Here is a 25458-nt window from a genome sequence, read left to right on the forward strand (position 1 = left end):
ACCTAGCTGGGTAATGAAACGTTTGCGAGAAAAAAACCAAGCTCAGAGAACCCCAAGGACTCCACAGTTCAACCCTGAGCTACACATATTCGCCTCTATTGGAAACAAAAGCTTTTCTGAACTTTTAAGATGATGCAACAGAGGCTCGGTTGCTTGTGTTATATATACGGCGCCTAGAATTATCTCAAGAAAACAGGTTGAACTGGTTTTTATAATGCTTTGCAACATGAACATGAGTTCAGCCAATGCCACTATCAATTCCTTTTAAAATAATGTTTTTGTCATTGATTTCTTACTGGGAATCAGTCATAATCTGAGTACAACTAGATAGAATGGCCATGAAAGGAAGATTATCAGTGTCATGGGATCCATTCAGAAACATTTAGAACAACAGATCTCCATTTTAATTCCAGCACAGAATCGCTATGCAGAGCAAAGTTGTATCAGATGGATTTCAGGTTGTTACGTCTTAATAGCATAACTTGAAAGTAAAGATGATGATGATGATGATGATGATGATGATGATGATGATGATGATGATGATTTATTGGATTTCTCTCCCGCCCATCTCCCCTACAATAGGGGACTATTGAATGCATTACCCATCAAACTTGGGCTATGTCTCACAATAAGGGAGTTGAAAGTTCCTGTCTTTAACAATGGAATGGAAACAGAGTCAGCTACAAGGTTGTGATTAGGAAATATCCTTCCGTGTTGCATTGGCTTCATTTCTTAACTGCAGGAAGGGATGCAAAATTAATAATGGCACAAACAAATGACTGGTCAGTTCATGTTGAACTAATGTGTGCCTGTTTGTGTATACACACAGCTTAATTTTTAAGGCTGTTTACCTTTTCGCTTTACTTAAATTTTAATTAACCTTTTTTTTTTTTTGATTCCAACTCAGAAAAATGTTCTCATCTTCTTATAAATAGGATTGTCAGACCCAATAGCCTGTAGGGTTCCGATCTTGATTGATGGGAGTAGCTGATTCCTACTCCTGATAAGGGAAGATGTTCTCTTTCTGACAACTTTAAAGAGACAAAATCTTAAAAGTCACATAATTGCCAGTGAAATTTCATTTTAATCTTTTCTTTCTGATACTGTCTGGAATGTCTTTGTTTTTATAATAGCTTTTGTGGGGTTTAAAACTAATTATTATATTTCTGTTTCAGCTCTTTTAAATGACCAGCAAAGATTTGCCTTTCCAATATGACATTGGAAGAAGGAAGAATTATGAAGGGCGTGGCCGTGAAGTGCAAATTGAGAACATCAAAGCATATGTTTGTCAACCTGCTTCGGATACAAACAAAGCTGTGATTTTGGTTCATGATATATATGGATGGCAATTCCCAGACACCAGATATGTTGCTGATATAGTTGCTTCCAATGGATACACGTGAGCAAGGCTTTCTGTTATTCCATGAATGTAAAGAATGTATAACCTGGGTAGGTGAGGGCTACCGTACCTGTGTTACAACAATCTGAACAGCTGTTAGATGGCAGGAAAGGGATACAGTCCCATGTTTTGCCACCATCTAGTGGCATCTATATTTTTCAGCCCAGATATAGTAGCCCTAATTTAGATGTATGAATGAATTGCAAGATAGCAAATTTATTTATTTATTTATTTATTTATTTATTTATTTATTTATTTAAAAATTTGGATGCCGCCCATCTCCCCCAATGGGTGACTCTGGGCAACTCACAGTTAAAATCAAAACCCCGACAGCAATTAAAAATACCCCATAAATAATTAAAAGTAATTAATCCAAAACAAACCCTATACATAAATACTAAAAACATTCAAGATGATAGAGGGGTCAAAGTCAATCACCCCACAAGCCACCTCCATGGTGTGAGCCCCCATCCGGCCCCCGGGCCTTCTGGCACAGCTGGGATTTCACACCTTTCCTGAAGGCCATGAGAGTGGGGGCACACTGCACCTCGGGAGGTAGATTGTTCCATAGAGCAGGGGCCACAGCAGAAAAGGCCCTCTTCCCAGACCCCACAAGTCAAAATTCCTTGACTGGTGGGGTCTGCAACATGCCCCTTCTGCCGGCCCAAGTGGGGCGAGCTGATATAACAGGGGCGAGATGGCTCCTCAGATAACCTGGTCCTGTGCCATGAAGGGCTTCAAGGTTAATACCCAACACCTTGAATTGGACCCAGAAGCAAACTGGCAACCAATGCAACTCATGTAACAGTGGTGTTATATGTGCCCCCCTAGGGGTATTCAAAACTGTCCACGCTGCAGCATTCTGCACCAGCTGTCGCTTCCGGATACTCTTCAAGGGTAGCCCCATGTAGAGCGCATTGCAGTAATCCAGCCGGGAGGTGACCAGGGCATGAGTGACCATGCGGAGGGCCTCCTGATCGAGGAAGGGGTGTAACTGCTGCACAACATGAAGTTGCACAAGTATGAGCATTCTGCTTTAGCTCATATAGTAAACACTACCCTGCAGGAAATGCAGCAATTTTTTAAAAAGGAAAAGCCCACATGCAGTCATTTATTTAAACTATATGGTCATCTGTCTCATGGTAACGACTCTTGGTGGCATATAAAGTTAAAAATAGCAATTTAAAGACTCCAAATCATAAATGTCCAGGGTCATAAACAGCCATTCCAACTTATAAGAAAACAACATCAGCCAGCAGAGCTTGTTTAACAGCCGGGTCTTTATTGCCTAATGAAAGGCAAATAGAGTCGAGGCTATCAGCTGTCCAACGGGGCAGGCGCTGCCACAAAGGAGGCATGATTTCTGGGTCCAGCCAGGCAACAGGGTTTAATGGAAGGGACCCAAAGTGTGCCCTCCTTGCAAGGCCTGGTGGGGTAAGCAGAGATGATGGGGTTCCACAAATAGTCTGGCCCTATGCCAGGTAGGGTTTTATAGGTGCCAGACAACTTCTTGAATCCCATGTGGAATCCCACTAGAAGCCAGTGCAGTTCATGGAGTAGTGGTGTTATATTGGCATAATGGAAAACACCAAAAGCCACTTGTGCTACCTCATGCTGTACCAGCTGCATATTCTGAATGCCTTTCAAAAAAGCCCCATGCAGTGTGCCTTGCAATAACCTAATCAGGAGGTGACTATGAGGAAGGACTCTCAGTCCTGGAATGAGTGTAGTTGGTGCACAAGGCAAAAAAAAAAAAAAAACTATGCAAAGGTCCTCATGGCCATGGCTACCACCTGCTCTTCATGCAGGAGTCATGATTCTAGGAGGACCCCCAAACTGCACATCAACTTTGACAGGGGAAGTGCAGCCCCATGCAGAGTTAATGATGGAAAATCTCCAGATCCAGAGGATCTGAGAGCTCAAAGCCACTTGGTCTTGCCAGAATTGAGCTGAAGCTGATTCTGCCCTACCAAACTCTTCCAGCCAACTCATGGTTCCAAGGACCCTGTCCGCTTCATCAGAACCAACAGGTACAAACTCTTCCCAGGTAACCAGGCAGGACCATTCCTCGAGCAACTCCATAGAACCAATACAGCCAGATTCTAACTCTGAGAGAATCCAAAGGACTTTATCCAACACATGCCTAGAACAGTCCCCACAGCAGGCCTGTAAGTGTTTCCCTAAACTGTCCTTACCCACAAGGGACTGAGATACTCTAAAAATGGCCACACTTAGGGCTCTGCAGATGCAATAAGGGTGGAAAAATAGCTTTTGCCAGCATTATTGCCATGAGGTAATCCTTAAGGAAAGCTCTTAACCTGTGTTTGGGGCATTCACACACTTTTCCTGCTGTGGTACTCTCTGACACTGTTACATTGCCCGGAACTCCTCTGAAAACCAGGAGCCATCCAGGACTTATGTGCATAGAGTCCTCATAGGTGTGATGCAATCCAAGGCCATTGTCACCCTCTCATTCCAAGTGGTGAGAAGTTAAACTGTGTACCAGAGCCCCAAGAACAATCCCAATTAATTGTTCCTAAACCCATTCAGCTTCCTTTTCCAATAAAAAAGTTTAGCTCACATTTATAGCTCTCCCACTAAAACTAGCAAAATTAACTTTGGTAGAATCATACCTATATATTACACCTTATATATTACAGCTTAATAAAATCTCCCAGCTAGATGGTGTGGCTTGCCAGGAAATAGACCTCTTTTATGTCCAAATATAATTTGAAGGCTTAATGTAGATCATTATTAACACATCCACTAAAGCTGCAATCATAAATAAATTACCTAAGCCAGTGTTTCTTAAAGCATGGTCCTAGGACCCCTGGGGGACCCCCAAGACCCTTTCAAGGGGCCACAAAATCAAAATTATTTGCCAGCCTATCTTGAAAAATAATACAATATCAAAATCCCATCAAACAATTGTGAGAAACGGTAGTGGCAGCAGAAGTGTCAGTTTTAATTTTTAACACAGTAAATATCGATAAATATAACATACAAACAAAAGCTCTTTTGGGGTCCTCCATTATTTATAAATTATAAAGTGGGAAGGGGTCCAGAGGAAAAAAAAGTTTAAGAAACACTGATCTAAGCATTAAGCGTTTAGTGGAAATTCCCTCTAAGAAAACCACTGGATATGTGAACAATTAAAAATGTAAAATTCTACTTTAATTTCATTTGTCAGCTGCAATATTTTGTTCTGATGTTTTTTTAACAATTTGTAAACCAATCAGTCACTGGGAGTCAGGCGGCATATACATTTAATAAGTAAGTAAATAAATAAATATCTACCTATCTAATCTTCACATTTGTTACCTTCTTAAGAACTAGCTTTGGAATTCAGCTGTCACAGAAACCTCCAAATAATATGTTAATGCAATATTCTACAGAATCATCTGCCCAGATTTTTTCCTGGGAAAGGAACCCTGGACACCTAATGATCACTGGCAGAATTTTGGAGGCTGGTTAAAGGATCGAGATCCCATGAAAGTGGACAAGTAAGATGAATATTTATTTAAATAGTAAATGTAACCAATACATATCTGATTAGGAAAACATGTCAATTAAGCCAAGCCAGAAGGATATTCTTAATGGAAAAGCAAGCAAAGCGTGAGGAGAGAGAAAGATATTTATATTATAATAAGGATTCATAGGATTTCAGTCTTGATACCCTTTAAGATAATATTTGTGTTGTTAAAATTATGTTTACTACTTAATACAGTAGAATTGCCAAAGTGAGCATCCCAGCATTCAAACCTCAAACCTCACGATGCAAGTTAAAAGTAGGCATCTTCATAAAGTTTTAAAATAGTACCGAGGCATTTTTTTTTAAATGTTATCAAAAAAAATTTAAATTTTATTTGAACTTCAAAAATGTATATAATGCTGGTACATTTTAACACGCCCATAATGTTAAAGCAATAGCTCACTACTTTGGCTTGTCATACAATGGATTTACCTTTTCAAGTAAATCTGTAGACCAGGAGGGCTGCCAGTTTGGGTTTTGTTTGGGTTTTTCCTGGTACTTTTACATACTTTTTAGCCACTTTTGTTTATTGCGAAGTGCCTCTCCTGGACACTTTGCATTTCTTAATTGCTTTAGAAGGGAATTCAGCGCAGATAAGCAGTTGATAATAGTAAAAATGGCAGGCTGGGGGATGACTAAGGCATTCAACCTACCCTTTTCAACCAAAGCTAAGCCATCCTTCAGTATCAAAGCAATCTACCTTTGAACAGGGCAGACTTTGAGAGTTCCCCAAAGTAAAGGATAATGAGTAGAAGAGCAGGGTTTTTTAAAGCAATCTTACTAACGCTCTGTAAAGTGACTGAGCAGAGCAAAGGGATAAATATGTTGAGCAGAGTACAGCAGTGCTCCCAGAAACCCTTTGCCCAAGGAAAAAATACACACCAGCACGATAGGTTTGCAAACTGCAATGTCCATATCTTGTTCTCGAAAGAAACTCAGCCAGAAAATATATACTATCTGGTTGTTTATTGATAAAAATGCAAAACTTCATAAAATAAAAGTTGTATACAAAATATAGGAAAAAACACTTCTCATATATTCAGCTTCCAAGACTTATCCACAAAAACAAAGTCTCTAGCCAAAAACTCTTAGAGAAGAGGTACACTACTTGGTTATTAGTTACAACTACATAACCCATACCTACATAGTGGCTAACACTCTACTGCAACTGCTACTGCTACTGCAACTGCAACTACAACTGCCAAAGCTGGGCATACATGCTCCAGTTATATTGTCACTCTATACCCACCCACTGGGTAACTAGCATACACATGCCAGTAGGTGGCAGTAAATAGCAGTATACGTGCACAACACACAGTCACAAGTTACACTAACAATAACAAATTTGTCACATGACTCATATAGACATAATATTGTTGTACAGATAACGGGATGAATTTCTTTCCCATGAGAAAATCCTGACAAAATAAGACTCCAAGATTATATTGTTGTAGTTATACAGGTTATAAAGTCTCAAATAATGTGGGTTTCAGCTTTCTGGAATATGGTCATTATTTGTCATTGGTACATTTATTTGTAAATGAGTGCCAAATCGAACGATAAATTAGCTGTTCACAACTGGCATTTAATTTCAGAGAATCCATTCTGAGGACTGAACTTCATATTGATAGTTTTAGTCACCCTCTTAAGAGATCCAGCACCTGAATGATCAATGTTTTATATGAATTGTTTTTCATAAGCAGGAAACATGCATTTTGATAATTGTGTAGTCGATTTTAGGTATTTACAAAGATGTCCCATCTCATTTTTGTTTATGTTTCTCAGGACAGTTGATATTGTCTTGAAATATTTAAAGGAGCAGTGTAATGCACTCAAGATTGGCATCGTTGGGTTTTCCTGGGGTGGAATGGCTGTACATCACTTGATGCTAACCAACCCCGAATTAAAGGCTGGGGTCTCCCTCTACGGTAATGAAGAATGCTTATTAATTCTTCAATATTAAAATATTTAAACAGTATTAGAACAGTGGCTTGTAAGGAAAAGCTGCACTAAGTAATTAAAATCTTTTACAAGCCGCATGCTCTTCCTTTTTCTCAAGCAAGAGGCATATCTGCACTGCCTAATTGCCCCATTGCCAAAACAGGCCAGCAACTTCTTCTGGAAGGCAAAAATGGAAGTCATCACCTCATTCACTATCAGAGACTCCAGGCTGCATTTTTTTGCTATGTTTCACTTCTGAAGTACACTTTTCCATGCTGTGTCACCATGAGGCTTTTGTCCATTTCAAAGAATCTGCTGCAGTTTGTTCCAGAGTAACTGCTGCAGTTTGTTGGATACTTGGCAGAGGAAAGAACGCTCTTTCAACTGAGTCAATGATCGCCATGCTAATGTCTTCTAAAGCTCCTTGAAAAAAAAAAACATGGGTGCTGTAATAGCATAATGGCTGTAATTCTTGCCTTACAAATAGAAGATTATTGTTTTAAAATCAGCAGAAATTTTTTTTTTAAAGTTACTGTTTTCTTTCCTGAGCTTTCTACTTTTTCTTGTATGTTTTAGTTAAGTTTTTTTGTTGTTGTTCTTGGGAAGAAGGAAAATGCCCAAGGCTTTTACTGCTTCTGTCATTTCTGCTTCTTTTCAAAAATACTGAAGAAAATTCAGTAAACTGGAAAAAAGTATATTCCTGTTTTATTATTAAATGTATACAACATAATCTTACACATGTTTACCTCCCCTTATCCCCAGTAATCATACATAGGATATTCTCCTGGGCTGTCCCACAATTTTTCCAGGCAGCCAAGGTAGAAAGGCTTCATCCTGAGCCCCCAAACAGCTACACAGCTGCACACGTGCACACGCACACACACACACATAAATATATATGTTCAGAAAGATCCACCCATTGGCAAGTGTGTTCCTGAAATATAAAGGCAGTAGGGCATAGCAGCAAGGGACTTGTACAGTTGGAGGATATGATTTAAGGTGACTTAGAGTCAAGCCAGCACGAGCACAGGAGTAGCTGATATGGATATGCCCAGGAGAATATCCTATGTGGGTTTATCTGGGGGAAGGAGAAGTGAACATGCATAAGATTATGTTGTATATAAGGGAATATACCTTTCTTCCAGCATATTGATATTTCTTTATTATATTCTCAAAAAATGGAAATGACAGAAGCAGTCAAAGCCTTGGCCAATTTTCTTCTCCCAAGGGACAAAAATGGTTTATTCGTTTTACCATAATTTAATTCCATTTTAATCATTGTTCATCTATTTATGTCAAAGTTACAAATAGCTCCTCAATGATTACCTCTGGCAAGTAAAAATACTAGCAGATAGGAAAGCTTTATAAAAGTGGTTTATTTCATCATTACACCATAAATGACAAATACAGCTAGGCTAGTAAACATGATTTCTGAGTTATTGAATTTTGGTAGATTCACTTACAAGACTGAATATCATATTTGTATAGTACACGCTACTTCTCCATTCTTTAGACTGTTCCATAGGTGGTTTGATTTGTGAAGAGTATATGCTCTATAGAAACCAGATATACGCCCCAAAATAACTGCAAGTAAGCTTTACAACTCATGTTCTTCAAATCATTGTGGAAACAATTTCCTGAAGCCTCAAAGTTGAACTTTTGGTACATACCGAACTGGTTTGCTGAATCAGTTCTCCTAGGCAGAAATAGCTGGTGCAGGTTTGCAATCCCTGCTTTGATACTATGCCTACCCTGAAAGGGAACTACTATCCTGGACATGCTGCACAGAGAATACTACAGTTTATAATAGGACTGTGGCAGGTGATCTATATAATTTAGTACATTCTAGGGATGGGGACACATCTGTCTCTTAGAAACTACAGAAACTGGCTGGCACTAAATGCTGTTTCCAAAATTAACAACTAAGCACGTATATAAGACTTCCTAGGCCCTGGAGCTCACATTTAAACTGAAGCAGCATGAATCACTGCAGAACCACCTGAATCTCAAATAACATTTTATATTTGTATTATGTTTTTCTATTATACTTCTTAAAATGTCTGCATCATCATCAAATGACATAATAATGAAGGTAAATAGAATGTTTTCTGATTTTGTAATCTGCCTTGAAAAATGTATTTTTTAATATAACTTGCTTTTTAAATTTTTTTTAGGAATTATTAGAGATTCTGAAACTAGGTATAATTTACTGAATCCTACCTTTTTCATTTTTGGTGAGAAAGATCACACCATTTCTCTTAAACAGGTAAACAGTTATCTTCAGATTCTAAATAGCTTTATGACTGCTATCTCGGCAATATACTTATAGAATGGAGAGAAAATGGAGAATAAGCATTGCAGGGGATTCTTATTTTCATTTAAGGATCATTCCGAAAAATAATGAGTCTGCTCCTACTGTACTATTACCAGTGGGAACATTTAGCTAGCAGCAACTAATGCAGTAATGGAGCATCAGCTGAAAACAGCTGCTTATCCCTGCTCCATAGTGTTTATGTGGAAAAAGGGAATTCCTGCTCAGAGGGGCAATCATCTGGAATCAATCTAATATTTTCTTGTCCAGTTGCTTTTTAGAAGGAATAGTAATTAGTACTTTTTAGTAGGGATAGGGCTGTAACTCAGTGACAAAGTACATGCTTTGCAAGCAGGAGAGAGCTAAAATGTAAGATTTTCCTAAAACCTCCCCTTTTAATACAAGGTGCAATTACTCCAAAGCAGTTAATCTACTCAGTGTGTGCTCAGAGGTATTATATAATATCATTCTGCATATCCACCATTTCCAAGCAATGAAAATTCTTGAGCTGCCAACATGTTATGTTCAGAGTTTGGTTTGCTCAGAAAGAACAGACTAAAAATTATGAAGTTTCTGTGGCATAAGATTTACAGATAGTCCTCGGGTTAGGAACACTTGTGATGGAATGTATCTATGAGGAAGAGAGTGATGTGGGAGATCAAGGCTATCAGGAGGGAGGGGGTGCATTCCAGTAGGGGAAGGGAGACAAGAGACAATACAGTCCACAGGGGGAGTGTGGGAAGCGAAAGATGTTCAGGATAGCCACTCGCTGGAATCTCCACTAGTTGCTGTAGTATAGATTTAGTTTCGCAGGCCCAGCAAGATTGATGTCAGGCCCAGCCCAAGAATAATGGTGAAACAGTCCAGTTGAGTAAAGTTCCTTTATTTGCTTACACTTTATAGACAGAATCTTGTCAAACTAAATCTATAGCACCTGCCTGCTGGACTACTTGGCTGGGGCATGGTTTCAGCACTTCTTCCCACATCACAGTCACATGTGGTCCTTCCTTAGGGACCCACACAGTCCTTGCTTAACAACACCAAAAGCCAGGATTGCCATCACTAAGTGATGCAGTCACCTGATGTTGTGCTTTATGACTACATCACTTAGCGACAGAAATTCCAGTCCCAGTTGCCGTTGTAATCTGAGGACTACCTGTGTTTGTCATGCAGACTGAGTCCAGAGCATGCTCCATCATATTCTTGTTCTAAAAGAATCCAAAATACCATAAGATTCCCTGTAGATAACTAGGCCAGTTTTCTATCTATCTTTCTTCAGCTCTAGCTCACCCTGACATCTTGATAAATACATACTCCATATTTACTGTCTATTAGAAGAAAGAAAGAGGAACCAATTCCTTGGCTTCTTTCTAAAGCGCAATCACAGTTTCCAATCATACTTTCTTGTTGGAACCTTGAATACATTGCCTGAGGGTCCCAAGATGATAGTTTCATTCATGGAATTAAGAATTGCAAAGTTGACAGGGACCCCCTGGGGCATCTTCTCCAACTGCATCATCACAGGTGCAAAAAGCATATTCCACTTTGGATGTGGTGAAAAATAAAGTCAGAGGTCACAAAATCAATGGTACTTAATGTACTGTTGTTTAACTGCAGTTCAAGTAGCCCTGAATTTTAAACAAATCTGCCAAAGAATCCAGGTTATAAGTGAACAAATAATTTAAAAGTGTAATGTTAAATTTCCTGTAAATATGTAATATATTTATTTTCTGCTACAGGTCTCTTTACTGGAGGAAAAACTTGCAGAATATTGTAAAGTAGACTATAAAATTAAAGTATATCCTGGACAAGTTCATGGCTTTGCTCAGTGTAAGCCTGAGGACATGAAGCCTGAAGATATCCCATGCATAGAAGAAGCAAGAATGGATTTAATACACTGGCTGAATAGATACATTATGTTTTGAAGCAACATATTCCATTTTATTTCCCTAACCTCAACAACAAAATGCCCTTTCTTTGTTTCAAAACACTTACTGTAAAGATCGTGGGGTTACCTATTAGGCTCTGAAGAAGGGAAAATGCATTTGAAAGATATGACAATATTAAACATTGAATATTTGTCATTAATAGATATTATCATATCACTCCATTATTCCTCCTGAAAATTATACATACCTGATGATCTCTCAATTCTTCTTGGCTTTCCTACATTATATACCACATTATATATATTTCTGTAAATATATTGAATGTTCAGCATTTCAACATTAATGATACATTTAGTTTTGGACATTAGTTCTGTTACTACTATAACATCTTGGCTGCAAACATCCGTTAGCTTCCTGTGTCTCTTTGCTTGTGTTCGTCCAGATTTCTGCAGCTCAAATCTGGTAGTTCTAGTTCTACTATTTTCCTCTTTAAATTTTAGACATCACCTTGAAGACCCATGCTTTGCCCCAAAAATCTTGCTTCTCTAAGTCCATGCCACTTGTTTGCAATGTGTTAAGCAGATTATAAGGAAAATTATAAGGAAACACTTCATAGCATAAACAGTGTGTGAATAGTCAATGTAGCAACTAAACTAAACATAAAAATAGTCTGAATAGCCCGCCTCCAGCAATTTGTCTTCAGAAAAGCAAATATACGCATTCTGATATTCCTGGTTGGAAGTTTGTATACATTCCAAGCTATTCCTTACCTGTCTAATTCCAGTGGGATTATTTTACGGTTTCCAAGAAGCTCTCTTAATCAGCCATGCTTTCTGGAGCCGGTTGACTAGTCTCTGTGCACCAGAGGACAAATAATTCAGTGGCTTTGAAGTCGGTTTTCACTTTCTAATACTCCAAGATGTTCTCATCTACTGCAGCTTTGATTTACCCTTCCCTCTGGTTAGCCAGGCAAGAAGCAGTAGCAGCAGCAGCAGCAGCAGCAGCAGCAGCAGCAGCAGCAGCAGCAGCAGCAGCAGCAGCAACCATCTGTTTCAGCTTATCTGTGGTTCTGCTGGTAGCCATGGCAGTTTGTAACACTGAAAGAGAAGGTGGCCGGTTACACAGAAAGGAAAAGGGCTCCCTTCTTAAGACCCATCCTTTATATACTGTACACCAATCCGCCATCCTTTCTGGATTGAAACAGAAAAGCAGCACAAAATTGAAGATGCACAGAGATGATCAGTGAGCCCACCATGGATCCATGTGTACTCCTTTCCACACAGCCATTCAAAGTATATTATACAAAGGAGAATTCAGTTATTTCTGACTCCATTTATAGCATATATATATAGTGCAAACTGTTTATTTTCTGTATCTTGGAGACCTCGTGAATTCACACTCAAAACTAGTTTTTAAAAATAGATCGATTTGCATATAAAGGAAGAAGGGACAAGGTAGTCATTTCTCTCTATGTTAAAGATGTCAACTAAACTTTGAGCCAGACAGTGGTGTCTGAAATTAAGAGAGATGAAAACATGCACAGGTAAACATTGACCCTGTGCAAAGGCCCTGTTGACTTCGACCAGGAGCTGAGAGTCCAAGAGGGGCTCCAAACTGCACACTAGTCTTGCATGGGGAAGTCCAACCCATTAAAGACTAAACATGGAGCCAGGGCAATGAAACAAACGAAGCCACTGGGTTTTGCCAGGACTGAGCCTCAGTCTGTTCTTCCCTATCCAGGCCCACATAGCCTCCAGGCACTGGATCAGGGCAGTGTCACTTGGTCAGTCCAGGTTTGAGATTGGTTGTCATCAGCATATTGATGAACCCTGACCCCAGTGACGGATGTTCTCACCCAGAACTTTCATGCAGAGTGAGAGTTAAGCCCTGTGGCACCCCATAAGTGAAGGCCATGGTTGCAACCTCTCATTCTGTCAACATCAGTTGAAACTAGCCACAAAGGAGGAAAACCACCGCAAAATTGTGCTATCAGCCCCCCTAACCAGTCAGGTAGGATACCATGGTTGATGATACTGAAAGCTGCTGAGAGATCAAGGAGCACCAGGATGGACGCATCACCCTCCTTCCAGCTCTGCCGCAGGTCATCAACAAGCATGGCCACTTGATATACTTTTTACGGATATATGTTTAACCAAAAAAAGCTGGCAGGAAAGAGAATTCAGCTTTTAAAATCTGCTTCATTCTATAATAAATCATCTTCCAAAAATGTTGAACAATGCCACCAAATGTGGAAGAATGATCCAAAATGATTATTGCATTTCCAACAATATTTAGAAAATGACTTATTTTCTAAACATTGTTGGAAATAGAATAATCTAAACTAAAATATACTAAATGTGCAATTTTTGCGTGTATCATACTAAAAGAAATACGTTTTACCCAATTTTTGTACTACAGACTCATTTGATGGATCATGTCATTTTGCTAAAATCCATGACACTTTATAAAAAAATCTATATACAGCTCATCCTCAAAAAAAAAAAAATCCATTTTGGTGCTGTACTGTACATATTTAGTTTTTATCTTCCAGCAGAGAAACAGGAAGAGATTTACCTCAGATTTTATTGAAAAGGCAGAGTTGATCATTATCAAAAAAAAAAATGTGTACAGTATTATTACAGTTTAACACAGTTGGTTACTTATTAAGCTTTCATTCCTTCACACTGAGTAATTCAGTCTATCTTCACCCCTTCATGGAAAATAACATACTATAACTGACTCTGCCTACAATAATTTTATTCAGCCAGCTTTTCACTATCTATAATGCTATTTTTATTCAAAAGACACTGTATATGAGACATCTCAATTGGGCAAGAACAATGTGGCCTTTAGCAATTATTACAGAAGGGAAACAAATGTAAGAATTAAAAAGAGCAACATGTGTAAGATTTGAGATTGGTAATCCCTATTTAGGATGAAATCAAAGGAGGCTTCTTCCAAGTGGCTGTCCACCTCTCTTCATGTGGAGGGATTACTCTGTGATGGATGTCCTGAAGAAGGATTTGTTCCCAATAACACATCCTTTCAGAATGAAGCAGCTCCATGCTAAGGTTTTGCCACCAAGGGCAACCCACTGGAGTAGATATTACCATGACCTAGTTTCCAAGTTGTAAAGACACAAATCGTGAGCTGTAGGCCAGATTTGGAAAGAACAGCCCTCGGATTCTTTGCTAGATGGGCCTCAGACCGAACATTCAAGCTGCAATGTCCACAGCAAGATTCATATATATTTATATATAAGGTTTGGGGATCCACTGTGTCAGGGGTATCCACAAGTGGTCATGTGACCAAAGCACTGCCCCTTTTTATACAGGTTGTGCAGTGCATTAAAAGAGGGTGGGGCTTCAATTGTGTGGTCAGAACCATTACCTTTTTTAACACCCCCCCCCCTTGCATGGACATCCCTGCATTGTGCAAAGTGGTATTTTTTTGGAAAATAACTGAAATAAACATACTTTTCCTTCAGAGAATGCATGGTATATGAAAATAAACTACATTCTATACCACATAATTCATCCAGTAACTTCAGTAATTCCTTGATCGTTCTGGTAGGCACCATCAAAATGGCTGCTCTGTAACCCATTTATCGTGATAATAAAATGAAAATACAAAATAAACCTCATTTTTTAGTTCAAAATGTAAAGAAACATAAAGGAAACAGAGACAACATTTTCCACAAAGGCTTGGATGTTCTACCAGGAAAGGTATAAATTGCTGGTTTAATACTGTCAACCTTTAGTTTGCAATACGTGGATAATATGTAAGGAAAGGTGACTGTATGGAACTGTAAATACTCATATAAGACTGCAGACAATTAAAAGAAGAATGCAGCATTATTTAAAAACCTGGCAACATCGAAACACAGAACGGAGATGTGAGAAGCACTGTGTTTTTACTGAATGGTTAGCATGCAAGATAGTGGGAAATTATAGATCTCTGAATAAACATGTATTAATAGTAACAACCTTTGAGCTGTTTTGTAATAAGCAAATTCTTTTGCCTGGGTTTTCAGTGGAGCTGCACCAAGCATAGTGAAAGAAGCTGCAGCATTCACCAGCAGCCAAGCAGACTTAGAAAGACAATTTCCAGCACACTGAATTGGACCGTGCATCCAGGTATGTTAGAATCAAATATGTTACGTCAACCTGTTCTCTGGAGAGAGGTTAAATGGGTAGCCGAAATGCTGATGCAATAAATGTGAAAATGGGTGAGTATATGAGTGTGCTCCTTCCTACTTTGTATTATAAGGGACAGCTGGGTGTGTAGAGAAATGGTATGTTGAATGCAGTGGGAATGGAGTGCTGAAGAAGCAAGCAGACGTGATCAAACAAGAGGAAAGTGGGTCAGCACTAAATTCATGAAGACTGAATATGGATTGATGAAAAAGTGAGCGAACCATTCCAAAGAAGTACACAGAGATGGTTTGAACATGAGGAGAGGACAAATAAGAATCAAACTTCCAAACAAACATAGAAGGGAAAAGTGAATGGGTGGAGAAGGGGAGGACTGAGAATGTGGGGGCTGTATGGAATTGATGAGATCCTCAGAAAGAGGCATGAGAAGTTTAAAGAATAAAAGGCAATGGAGGGACATGGTAGAAGCAAGGATAGTTTGCAAGGGTAAAAGCATAGAGAGGTATAGTGAATGATGTTGGCATTAAGCAGTTTTAGCTTTCTTAAAAAAACCTCATGTCTTTAATTTAATTGGTTTGCTTATTTCTTATTCCTTTTCTGTACTTTGCATAATGTTGCTTCTCCTCAAAGAGAATAACATGGTATGTGTATATACATGAGATCCTGTATGGGGTTGGGATATTACATGCCATTCTCCCCTTCGTGAATATATTGAAGTGAAATCTATTAGTAAAGATGCTCCTAAGGATGCTACACCACACAAGGAGAAAATAAAGAGATGTGCAGAAGAAACAAATGGCTCAGTGAATCAAAGTGGAAATGTTGAATTGGAGGAAGTTTGCTTGCATGTAACTAATGTAATTGTATTTGCATTTAGATCAACGATGGGTGATTCATTGAGGTTAAGAAATTACATTTAGGCATAATGCTGTCTTTATGCTAAGAGTGTGTCTTTGTAGTAAGCAGCACCTTTACTTTACAGTAGTTTCTTACTAGTCTTTCAGTGTAGCAATATTCAACTACTATGCAAAGACTGTAGTTAAGGCCTACTTACAATAAAAAGAGAACTACAGTATTGTCAACTATCTATGAGAAAGTATTGTAGAAAAATCCATACATTGTTAGGGAGGGAAATTTGGCTTGTATTGTATGCAGGGATGATCACATTTCGCTCTCTCTCTCTCTCTCTCCTATATATAGTTTGGTCATGTAACATAAAGCTTCACAAAACTCTGCTTACTTCTATCTGCATTTCTAACAAATAAAGCTTTTCTTTTTTTAAATTCTTACCCCGATTGTGGCATTCATACTCTTCATGTTGTTCACACAATATCCAGAAAGGACAAATCTTGATCTCTCTCTGTGACTCCAAGATGATACTAAGACCCAATGGAAAAATAAATCCTGGTCTTAGGAAAAAGAATACATGCAGAAACATATTACTCAAAGAAAGTAGGGGTAAGTCAGATGGGGGAGGGAACAAAACATGAGCAAAATAGAAAACAAGAAAGAATCAAGTAATGCTCTGTTCAGTGAAATTAGTGCTGCTATGCAAATCCAGTCAAAGCCTCCAAATGACTCCCTAAATATCCCAATAACCCCATTATCAAAACCTTGCACTGAACTGACTAGAAAACTGATTTGCTCATTTCTGCGTGAAAAATTAAGACATGTTCATTCTCCTTTGTGGACAGCATACTTTCGGTTGCAGGCGTCTTATTATGGAAAATACATGTCTTTTTGTGGTCGTAAGGATGTGTAGTAGTTTTGTAATGTAGAAAAGCATGAATGTAACTTTGTGGTCAACATCCATGAAGCATGTTATTTCCTTTTAAAGGTTTGGATGTCTAATCCTAAATACATTATCTATTAAATTATTGGTAAATTATTTTAACAATCAATCTCAGTGCTTATATGTGTAGTTCCATTTTTAAATCTGTAAGTTACGGAGTAGGCATGTACCCTATCACCTGCAGTAATAGGATGTGCAGACACACCAAGGAATTGTCTCCAAGATGTGTTAAACTTAGCATTACATTCTACAGATGGCAGAGAAGCCTAAATTTTGTCCATGCGACCTTGGAGATAAGTTTGACTATCAACCTCTTGGGTGTGAAGTGTCCATCGAGCATATTAATGCCTACGTGATGAAGCCTCCTGTTCAGACCGACACAGCTGTGCTTGTGATTCATGACATATTTGGATGGCAACTCCCAAATACCAGATATATTGCTGATTTGGTTGCTTCCAATGGATACATGTAAGGAATGGATTTTATTTTTCTCCATCATACTCTTCTCTCTTTTGTATAGTGTGGCTTTGAGCTCAGAGTGCCTTCTAATCGATTCATTTCAATCTACTTTGCATGTCCAAGCTTATATACCTAATGGGATTAAGATATATATAAGATAATCATAACATAGCATATGAAATACAACAAAATAACAATGATTTGTATATTAATTTACCTGGTGGTTAATTATTAGCTTTATAAAATAAAACCTATCAAGAAATGAACAATAATCCACAGTGATTGACTATCCGTTATCAATTCAGTAAATTAATAACTCTTATTTAGGAATATTTATATGCAAAGGCAATACTATAACTGACTATTTAGGATATGAATTCACATGGGCATTTAGAAGTAGGTAGCTACATATATCCAGTCTGTCATTTGATTTATGTTGGTTATGTTCCCCCAGGAGACCTTTGGCACAGCTTCCCACATCAGGAAATGTTCTCTTGCTATGCGCTGTAGTGAAATCCACAGAGTGTTTGCACTTACGTAGGATAGTTATGCAATTTGTGGACATGCCTCAGCATTCATCCAGATCAACCACTCCGCAAAGCATGTATTTTAAATTAATGCCAATAAAATAGCTTCTGCTTGTAGCATATTGTGAATGTATCCTTTCTATCCTGATTGCACTACATTTTTCCTATTTATCCAGTTTAACAACTCCATTGTTTAAGACATGTTATTGTTTCTTTCTCCCATAGAATTTTTGTAAGGGTGAGGGAATTTTCTGTATTACAGGTAGTCCTCAACTTATGACCATTCGTTTAATGACCATTCGTAGTTATGATGGCACTGAAAAAAGTGACTTATGACCGGTCCTCGCATTTACGACCATTGCAGCATCTCCACAGTCCCATGATCAAAATTCGGGTGCTTGGCAACTGGCATGTATTTATGACAGTTGAATCATCTCGGGGTCACATGATTGCTATTTGTCACCTTCCCAGGGGCCTTCCACCAAGCAAAGTCAATGGGTGAAGCTGGATTCATTTAAGGAACATGTGATTCACTTAACAACCATGGCAAAGAAGGTTATAAAATTGGGCATGACTCACTTAATGACTGCATCACTTAGCAATGGAAGTTTTCGTCCCCATTGTGATCATAAGTAGAGGACTACCAGTATAGATGACTGTTAAATAAACAAAGTTTTAATGAATTATTTTGTATTTGTTTTGTGTGCAGTGCAATTTGTCCAGACTTTTTTAAGGGACAAGAACCTTGGAAACCATCTGATGACTGGTCTAAATTCAATGACTGGCTAAAAACACGAGATCCCAAGCATATAGACAGGTAAGATTTTACCTTGAAGGGTATTTACTCTTTCTTCTGTACGTATTTCAGATTGATGAGTGACTAATCAGTTTAAATGACGTATATCAAGGAAGGATTTACAAATAGATATTTTAATCAAATTTTATTATTTCTTTAGGAGAAAGCTACAAATTGTATAAACCTTCCCATTTGCTGTCAAAGCAGCCTAATGCTACCTATTGCCCTAATGATTACACTACAAGCCAACCCTTTTGCTGATTGCAACCATTCAGTTATCATCCAGTGTAGGATATACAGGGGAATGGTAAGCCGCTGAGCCCCACTTGATTCTAAATAATATATTATATCCCATTACTGAAACCGTTTAATTCCTTAAAAAAAAAATCCTCTTCACATCCTGCTGATTTTAATATATCTTAGCTAGTGTCCCCCACACGTTTTTCAGCATGTTTCAGCAATGCTATTTCTGTACCTTTCTTTCTTTCCTTTGCTCTATAAGTGAACCAGATTTATTCCTGGAGTTACCTATGAATTACCCAGTTCATACTGTGTAATTGTGTGTGGGAATGACCTTGGAATACTGGCCCAAAAGACACGCCTAGGCAATGGTCAGATAAGAGACAGCATAGCCCACAGCTGGACAGTGGCAGGAGAAGAGGTTCAAAAGGGACCCTCCCTGGTTTCTTGGGCTGGATGGGAGAATTGTACTTTCAGGGTTGCAAGAATCTGTTAATGTGGCTTTACAATAAAGTAATATTAGCTTGTCTGGTTGTGTTTCCTCTCTGCTCTACTTAGTAAGGCTGACATACTGTAAGTGCGATTTAACCTTCATTTTCACTGGCAAAACAATGTGCCTGACAGCTTTGCCACTGACTGTTATGGAAGTTTCCAGTACTCATTGCAGGTCTATTAAGCCTCAGCTGCCCATTCACCCCATTTCACTACGTGTCCTTCACTGAATCTAGAGCAGCACTTAGCAAAGGATGTTGTGCTCGAGAAAAAGGATGTAAAAGGTACACACTTTGTAATTCCTCGTCCTTTTTGCAGCCTTCCCAGAAGCTGTTCTATGTGGCTGACAAGGCAGGACAAAAGAATTGGAGGGGAAGGGGGAACCACCAAAGATTGCCTCCCAGCCTCCTTTACCCTGTACTACTCCAAATCCTGGGGATTTTGGTGACTAGAAGGAGCTCTTCCATTCATGGAGTGGCCATCCTGGGTCCAACTCCGTGTGCTTTATGTGTTTCCCTCCTCTCAGGATTACTAGTTTGCTGGTTGATTTCTTTGCTCACTTACTTTTTTGTGTCTTAGGGAAACCGATGTGGTCTTGAAATATTTGAGGGAAGAATGTAATGTGAAGAAGATAGGTGTCATTGGATTTTGTTGGGGCGGAGCCGCTGTACATCATCTGATGTTGAAATATTGCATATTTAGCGCAGGCGTATCCATCTACGGTATGTGTTTAATGCAATGGAGTCTGTGCAGATTATAATTTTCAAGGGAATTATAGATAATAGAAAAAAGGTGATGCAAGTAGGTCGGGATATGTTTGGCTGAAAAAGAATCTCATCCTTTAGGGAATATAGCCATTTCCACACTAAGATTTTGGGGTCTTATAGGATGATTCAGCCATCACTTTAGTAATGAAAAGGGGGTTTTGTGATGCCACTCAGTACTAATATTTTGGTTTTAATATAACTTTTTGTCAAATACATTTTAGGAGTTATCAGATTAATGGAGAATAATTTCAACCTGAATAATCCCACATTTTTCATTGTTGCAGAGAAGGATGAGTTCATTCCTCTTGACCAAGTAAGATATTGTTTCTGGATGCTGAGTTTTAGAACCACATCCACATAATGTAAAAGTAGTATGACAATGGATTGGATTGTATCAGTGGGAATTGGTTTACAATTCTTCCCTTTATGGAGTCTTGGCTATTCTGGGTGGGTGTAGTTGAGGATTCTTTCAGATACTTGAAGGACACAAAACCGTTATTGTCTATGTTCCAGCAATTTTGTCTTTTTAAAAGAGTTACTCCTCACCAAGGGATCTGGAATTAGACATTGTTCTGTAGAAGATTTAGACTGTCTTGGAACTCAGAGACTAACCCTTGAGAATCTGCTTCACGAGAGGGAAATGTTGCTTTGTGAATTCAGAAACAATAATCGTGTTTGGGTTTAATGTGAGAAGACTAAGTAAGCCATTCTGGCAATCCTACTGCCAGTCTTAAAATGGCATTGTGAATCATAACAGGAGTTTTCATATTATTAAACTAGAGAACACTAAAAATTAGTACAGGACCAAACTGAGTTGGTTGAGCTTAGCTGGGCATATCAGAAAGTGATTGTGCAACTGCACTGGCATATTTGACCAGGATACCTGGTCAGGTTCCTGGGACTCTGGCTACAGTCTCAGCTCTTTAGCTACAGCCTCTTTGTGTGGTCATGTAAACCCATGGTAATTATCAAATGCTTATAGTTCATCCAAAAAGGGTGCTATAGAATTTATGAGGCCCAGGATTCTCCGTACTGAATTGCAATAAAGTTATATATTTAATTACTATACAGATAGGGATATCACAGGAAATATATAGGCTGAGGACATAAGTGTCTCAACTCCCAACGAGATGAGAGAAGATAAGGGGGCTCTGGATACCACAAGAGATGAAAATAGTCCCACAGCAATAATAAAAGGGTGTTTTCTGTTATAGGTTACTGAGCTAACTAAGAAGCTGGAAGTGGAATGCAAAGTTGATTTTGAAGTGAAAATATATCCTGGGCAGACTCATGGCTTTGTACACCGCAAGAGAGAAGACATTAATCCTCAAGATAAACCTTACATTGAAGAAGCAAGGAAGGACATGCTGTGTTGGCTGCGCAAATATATCTAGCAATCTGTGCAATCTATCAAAATGCCAGAGAGAGAGAGAGAGAGATTGAGATTTCATTAGTGGAAAAAAAGGAATGCAAAACATAAGCTTTGATTACTTAAATGCATAATTTTCTCTGCTATGAGCAAATGTATATAGCAATAAGGAGGCTCAGCTGCTGCTCGGAACAATCTCTTCCCCCAGACCGCATACCCACCAGCATCGGATTAGGAATGGAAACATGGTTGTTTGTTCTGACACACAAACATGTTTATTCCTTCCTCTCCAGTACCAGGCTCTCTCCCAAACCTCAAAAGCATTATGATAGTGCTTTTCAGGAAAGAAGTGAAGTTTTGTCTGTGTGTGTTGCAGGGGAAGCCTTATTATATAAAAATACATACTTATTTTCAAACAAAATTGAGGATTTCCACTTACTTTCCAAATCTTATTTACTATGTATCTTATTGTATAGTTTTCTTACTATGCATGGATCTATAGTTTCTGGGTACCTATGAACTACTTTTCCTTCTCTTCCCCCTTTTACAGGTGGGCTTGAATTGCCCAGATCCGTGTTAATGTCCAGGTCTTAGCTAGCCCTGCTCCAGGTGCTCTTCCAGACTTGGAATGTGGAGACAGAAGATTCTTCTCTCCTCAGTTGAGTCCTAGCCACCTTTATCAACCCAAGATTTGGCTGCCTTGGTTGGCTTGCATTTTCTAGGCTTTTCAGCCAAGTATCATCATCTCTGGCCAGAGACACTGCTGAGACTTTGGCGTCTCCATTCCAGAATGGGAGGGGAAACCTGGCTACCAGTGCTAGCAGACTACAGGTACTGCTCTAGACGTTGGCCTAGCTGCGGGCTCCACAGGTGTTCCTGCCTCTCTGGGCTGCCCCAGCTCTCAGCTGCTCACCCTGAAACAGTTTCTGCTTCTTTGCACCTCCAGGCACCTCTGCATGCTGGCTCCAGTCCCAAAGGCTCACAACGTTGACTTTGTCCTGGGAATCTTTTGATTTACTCAGCTCCCCTGCAAGCCTCCTTTCTGTCTCTCCCACGCAAACCTCCTGACACACCCACTGCCAGGTCCCAAAGGTTTTTCCTTTTGCAGCTAGAGTGCAGGTGTGGCCCAGCTGCCTCAAAGTCCAGGAGGGAAAGAAAAGAGAAATGGATGGGAAGGCTTGTGCAGACTGCTATGAAGCTCCTCCTTCCATAGAGAGAAAGCCAACACAACTAGATAGTAATGAGTGGCACAGTGAAAGTAGTCTTCTCTAAGCCCAACCCAAGAAATACATCCAATTTTTGAACAAGAGGGAACTGGAAGTCCTATAAGTCTTTTCTATTCCAGCATTCCTAATTCTTAGGTATTTCCCTGTCTGGAAATATAATACCTGCCAATTTATGAGACAGGCTTTCACAGCAAACAGCAAACTGCGTTGCAGTTAAAAAAAAAAAGTAGGTAATATAGTAAAATATCAGTACTCAGTCACTCGATTGTGTCAGTTGGACAATTTCAGTGTTTTAGTGCTTGGACTTCTATTTGGGCTGAAAAGATTTTAGAGTACTTAACGTTCCAGATTATTATTAACTGGATCCCTTAAATAGTGATAGAAAAGAAAAGAAAATGGTTTGACTGGAGCACTTAAACACTGAAACTCCTTATGGCCAGCAGTTTCTAATGTATTTTCTGCTCAGGTCTACATTCTCTTGCCTTGACAAATCTGCCTATGTGACAAGAGAGCTCCTTGTGTGTGTGTAGGGAACACTTTTTGCCCAGAGAAGGCAGGCAGGTAAGGCTTCCAGGGAGGGCTCCACATGATCCCTGGCCAGAACAGGGCAAAATACTAGCTTTTTCCTTACCAGCCCATCCAGACCTATAGTAGTTGAAGCCACTCTGATTACCAAATGACTAGGCTGGTTTGTTTCCCAAGTGAGTTAATAATTGTAACAGTTGATGAGGAAGTGACAATGGAGATGGCTGACAATCCCCATCATAATCCAGGCAGCTAAAATTTGAGATTAAAGGTCTTTATATTAGAAGTATCCTTGAAATATGTAAACTTTGAGGGTACTTAGTGTCCACTGTGCTGATGACTGAAAGACAGTCTCCTGTGATTACAAAGCAACTCTTCTTGGTCTTCAAATCAGCAAATAAACCAAATATGGTTGGCAACTTTGGTCATGGTTAGGGGATATCACCTGACCTACAGTGGCCAATCAGTATCCTAAGGTCTCCCCATCATTATCCCTTATCAGCAGTGTTGGAAGGAAGGACACACGCTGAATCCCCAAACTTGGGGACAAGTTTAAGAATTGTTATGGCTTGAGAAAATGGGTCCTGGGTCTCCGCTGCAAGGGAATGGCTTTAATCTGAATGTTTTTCAGAATGTTCTTCAGAGTGAGAAGACATTCTCAAAGAAAATAAAACAGAGCTCTTTGCGTTATCTATGATGTACGGGTTTAATTCTTTCATAGACCTTCTAGAGGGAAACTGCAAAATTGTATTTTCTTTGTGCCCTAACAGGTAAAATAAGGATATATTTTTAATGCATTTTCTGTGCTGACTCCTTCATTCAATAAAGTATTAAACTATGATGTCAGTTCATATCTAAGGGAATTAATGTGAGAACTTTTACAATACTGCCAGTATTGTGTTTAATTAACATTTTTCATTATGCAAACTCAAAGCACAAAGTACACAAGCTTTCAGGTTTCCCAACTGCTTTGTCAGGCTCAGTAACAAGCAAAGAGAAAAGGGGGTGGTGACTGATCTCCAGGCCGTGGAAGTTGCAAGCGTTCGGAATATACTGGACCCGTTGCTGTGACATTCCGTATTATTCCTTGGCCCAGGATGCTGAGATGAAGAACCAAATGAGCCATGTAAAGAAGTTTGGTTTGTGTGTTTGTCTGTTCTAAATCTGAGAAAATCCTATCTCAGCCCACTTTTTCCATACCCTGTATAATTTTATACGCCTTGAACATGTTGCCTTTCATGTGCCTTTTTCCAGGCTAAGGAGTCTCAACTGTTCTAGCCTTTTCTTGATAGGGAAACGGTCAAGCTGACAGGCTATTTTGATTGAATTCTTCTGTACTTTTTTCAGCTGTATTTTATCCTTTTATAAATGTGGTGACCAGACCAGTACACATTATCCAGGTCTGGGTGTACCATAAACAATGTTGACTGCTTTCTTTTCAATCCCTTTTCTAATAATAAAGCATAGCATATGGAAAGAAAGAAACAAGATCTACATCCATGGCTTCATTTTTATATATATGTGTGTATGTGTATGTGTATGATTTATATATAAAAGCATATATTATATGAAAGCAAGCAAGCAAGCAAAGGAGAAAAAAGAAACTAAAAGAAACAAGAATCAGTAAAAAAAAGCTACTGCCAATCTTTTCAACAGTTATAAACAGCAGGTCAAGAACATGAAGAGCTGGCAGCACCTGGCCTGGACATGATCCACACCTACTGGCTAAAGAAACTAACAGCAGTGCATGAACACCTAGCAGCACACACGAACCAGCTGCTAGCAGCAGGCTCCCACCCAGACTGGCCAACACAAGGAAGGACAGTGCTGATCATGAAAGACCCCCACAAGGGAACAGCCCTGTCCAATTACCAGCCAATAACCTACCTGTACACAACACGGAAAGTCCTATCTGGCATCATAGTCGCCAAGCCATAGTACCATATGGGTCAGTATATGAGCACAGCTCAGAAGGGCATTGGGAACAACACCAGAGGCTCAAAACACCAGTTGCCCATAGAGTAGTTGCCTGAGACTCA

The 25458-nt window shown here is 39.2% G+C and overlaps 2 protein-coding genes across 4 annotated transcripts; both read left to right on the forward strand.

Moving 5' to 3' along the window:
• The first annotated feature begins 1184 nt into the window (after window positions 1-1184).
• Window positions 1185-11528, forward strand: LOC103050280 (carboxymethylenebutenolidase homolog). Its single transcript, XM_025176826.2, has 5 exons — window positions 1185-1399; window positions 4795-4902; window positions 6717-6859; window positions 9047-9138; window positions 10923-11528. The coding sequence occupies exons 1-5, from the start codon at window positions 1185-1187 to the stop codon at window positions 11106-11108; spliced, it is 744 nt and encodes a 247-aa protein (XP_025032594.1). The 3' UTR covers window positions 11109-11528.
• A 3558-nt stretch (window positions 11529-15086) lies between these two features.
• Window positions 15087-24109, forward strand: LOC107326759 (carboxymethylenebutenolidase homolog). Of its 3 annotated transcripts, XR_015794235.1 has the most exons (7): window positions 15087-15208; window positions 17272-17486; window positions 18714-18821; window positions 20112-20254; window positions 20521-20612; window positions 21514-22499; window positions 22615-24109. XR_015794235.1 is itself a non-coding variant. In XM_088131460.1 (6 exons), the coding sequence occupies exons 2-6, from the start codon at window positions 17272-17274 to the stop codon at window positions 21691-21693; spliced, it is 738 nt and encodes a 245-aa protein (XP_087987586.1). In that variant the 5' UTR covers window positions 15087-15208; the 3' UTR covers window positions 21694-24109. The 3 variants fall into 3 exon arrangements, 2 of the variants coding, with proteins under 2 accessions (XP_087987586.1, XP_087987587.1); XM_088131460.1 differs by having other exon boundaries at window positions 21514-24109; XM_088131461.1 differs by having other exon boundaries at window positions 20584-20612; window positions 21514-24109.
• The last annotated feature ends 1349 nt before the right edge of the window (window positions 24110-25458 follow it).

The sequence above is a fragment of the Python bivittatus genome, unplaced genomic scaffold, assembly GCF_059951505.1.
Source record: "Python bivittatus isolate LINGU-HERP-01145 unplaced genomic scaffold, Pbiv_v1 ctg000960_np1212, whole genome shotgun sequence".
In the NCBI taxonomy this organism is placed as follows: Eukaryota; Metazoa; Chordata; class Lepidosauria; order Squamata; family Pythonidae; genus Python; species Python bivittatus.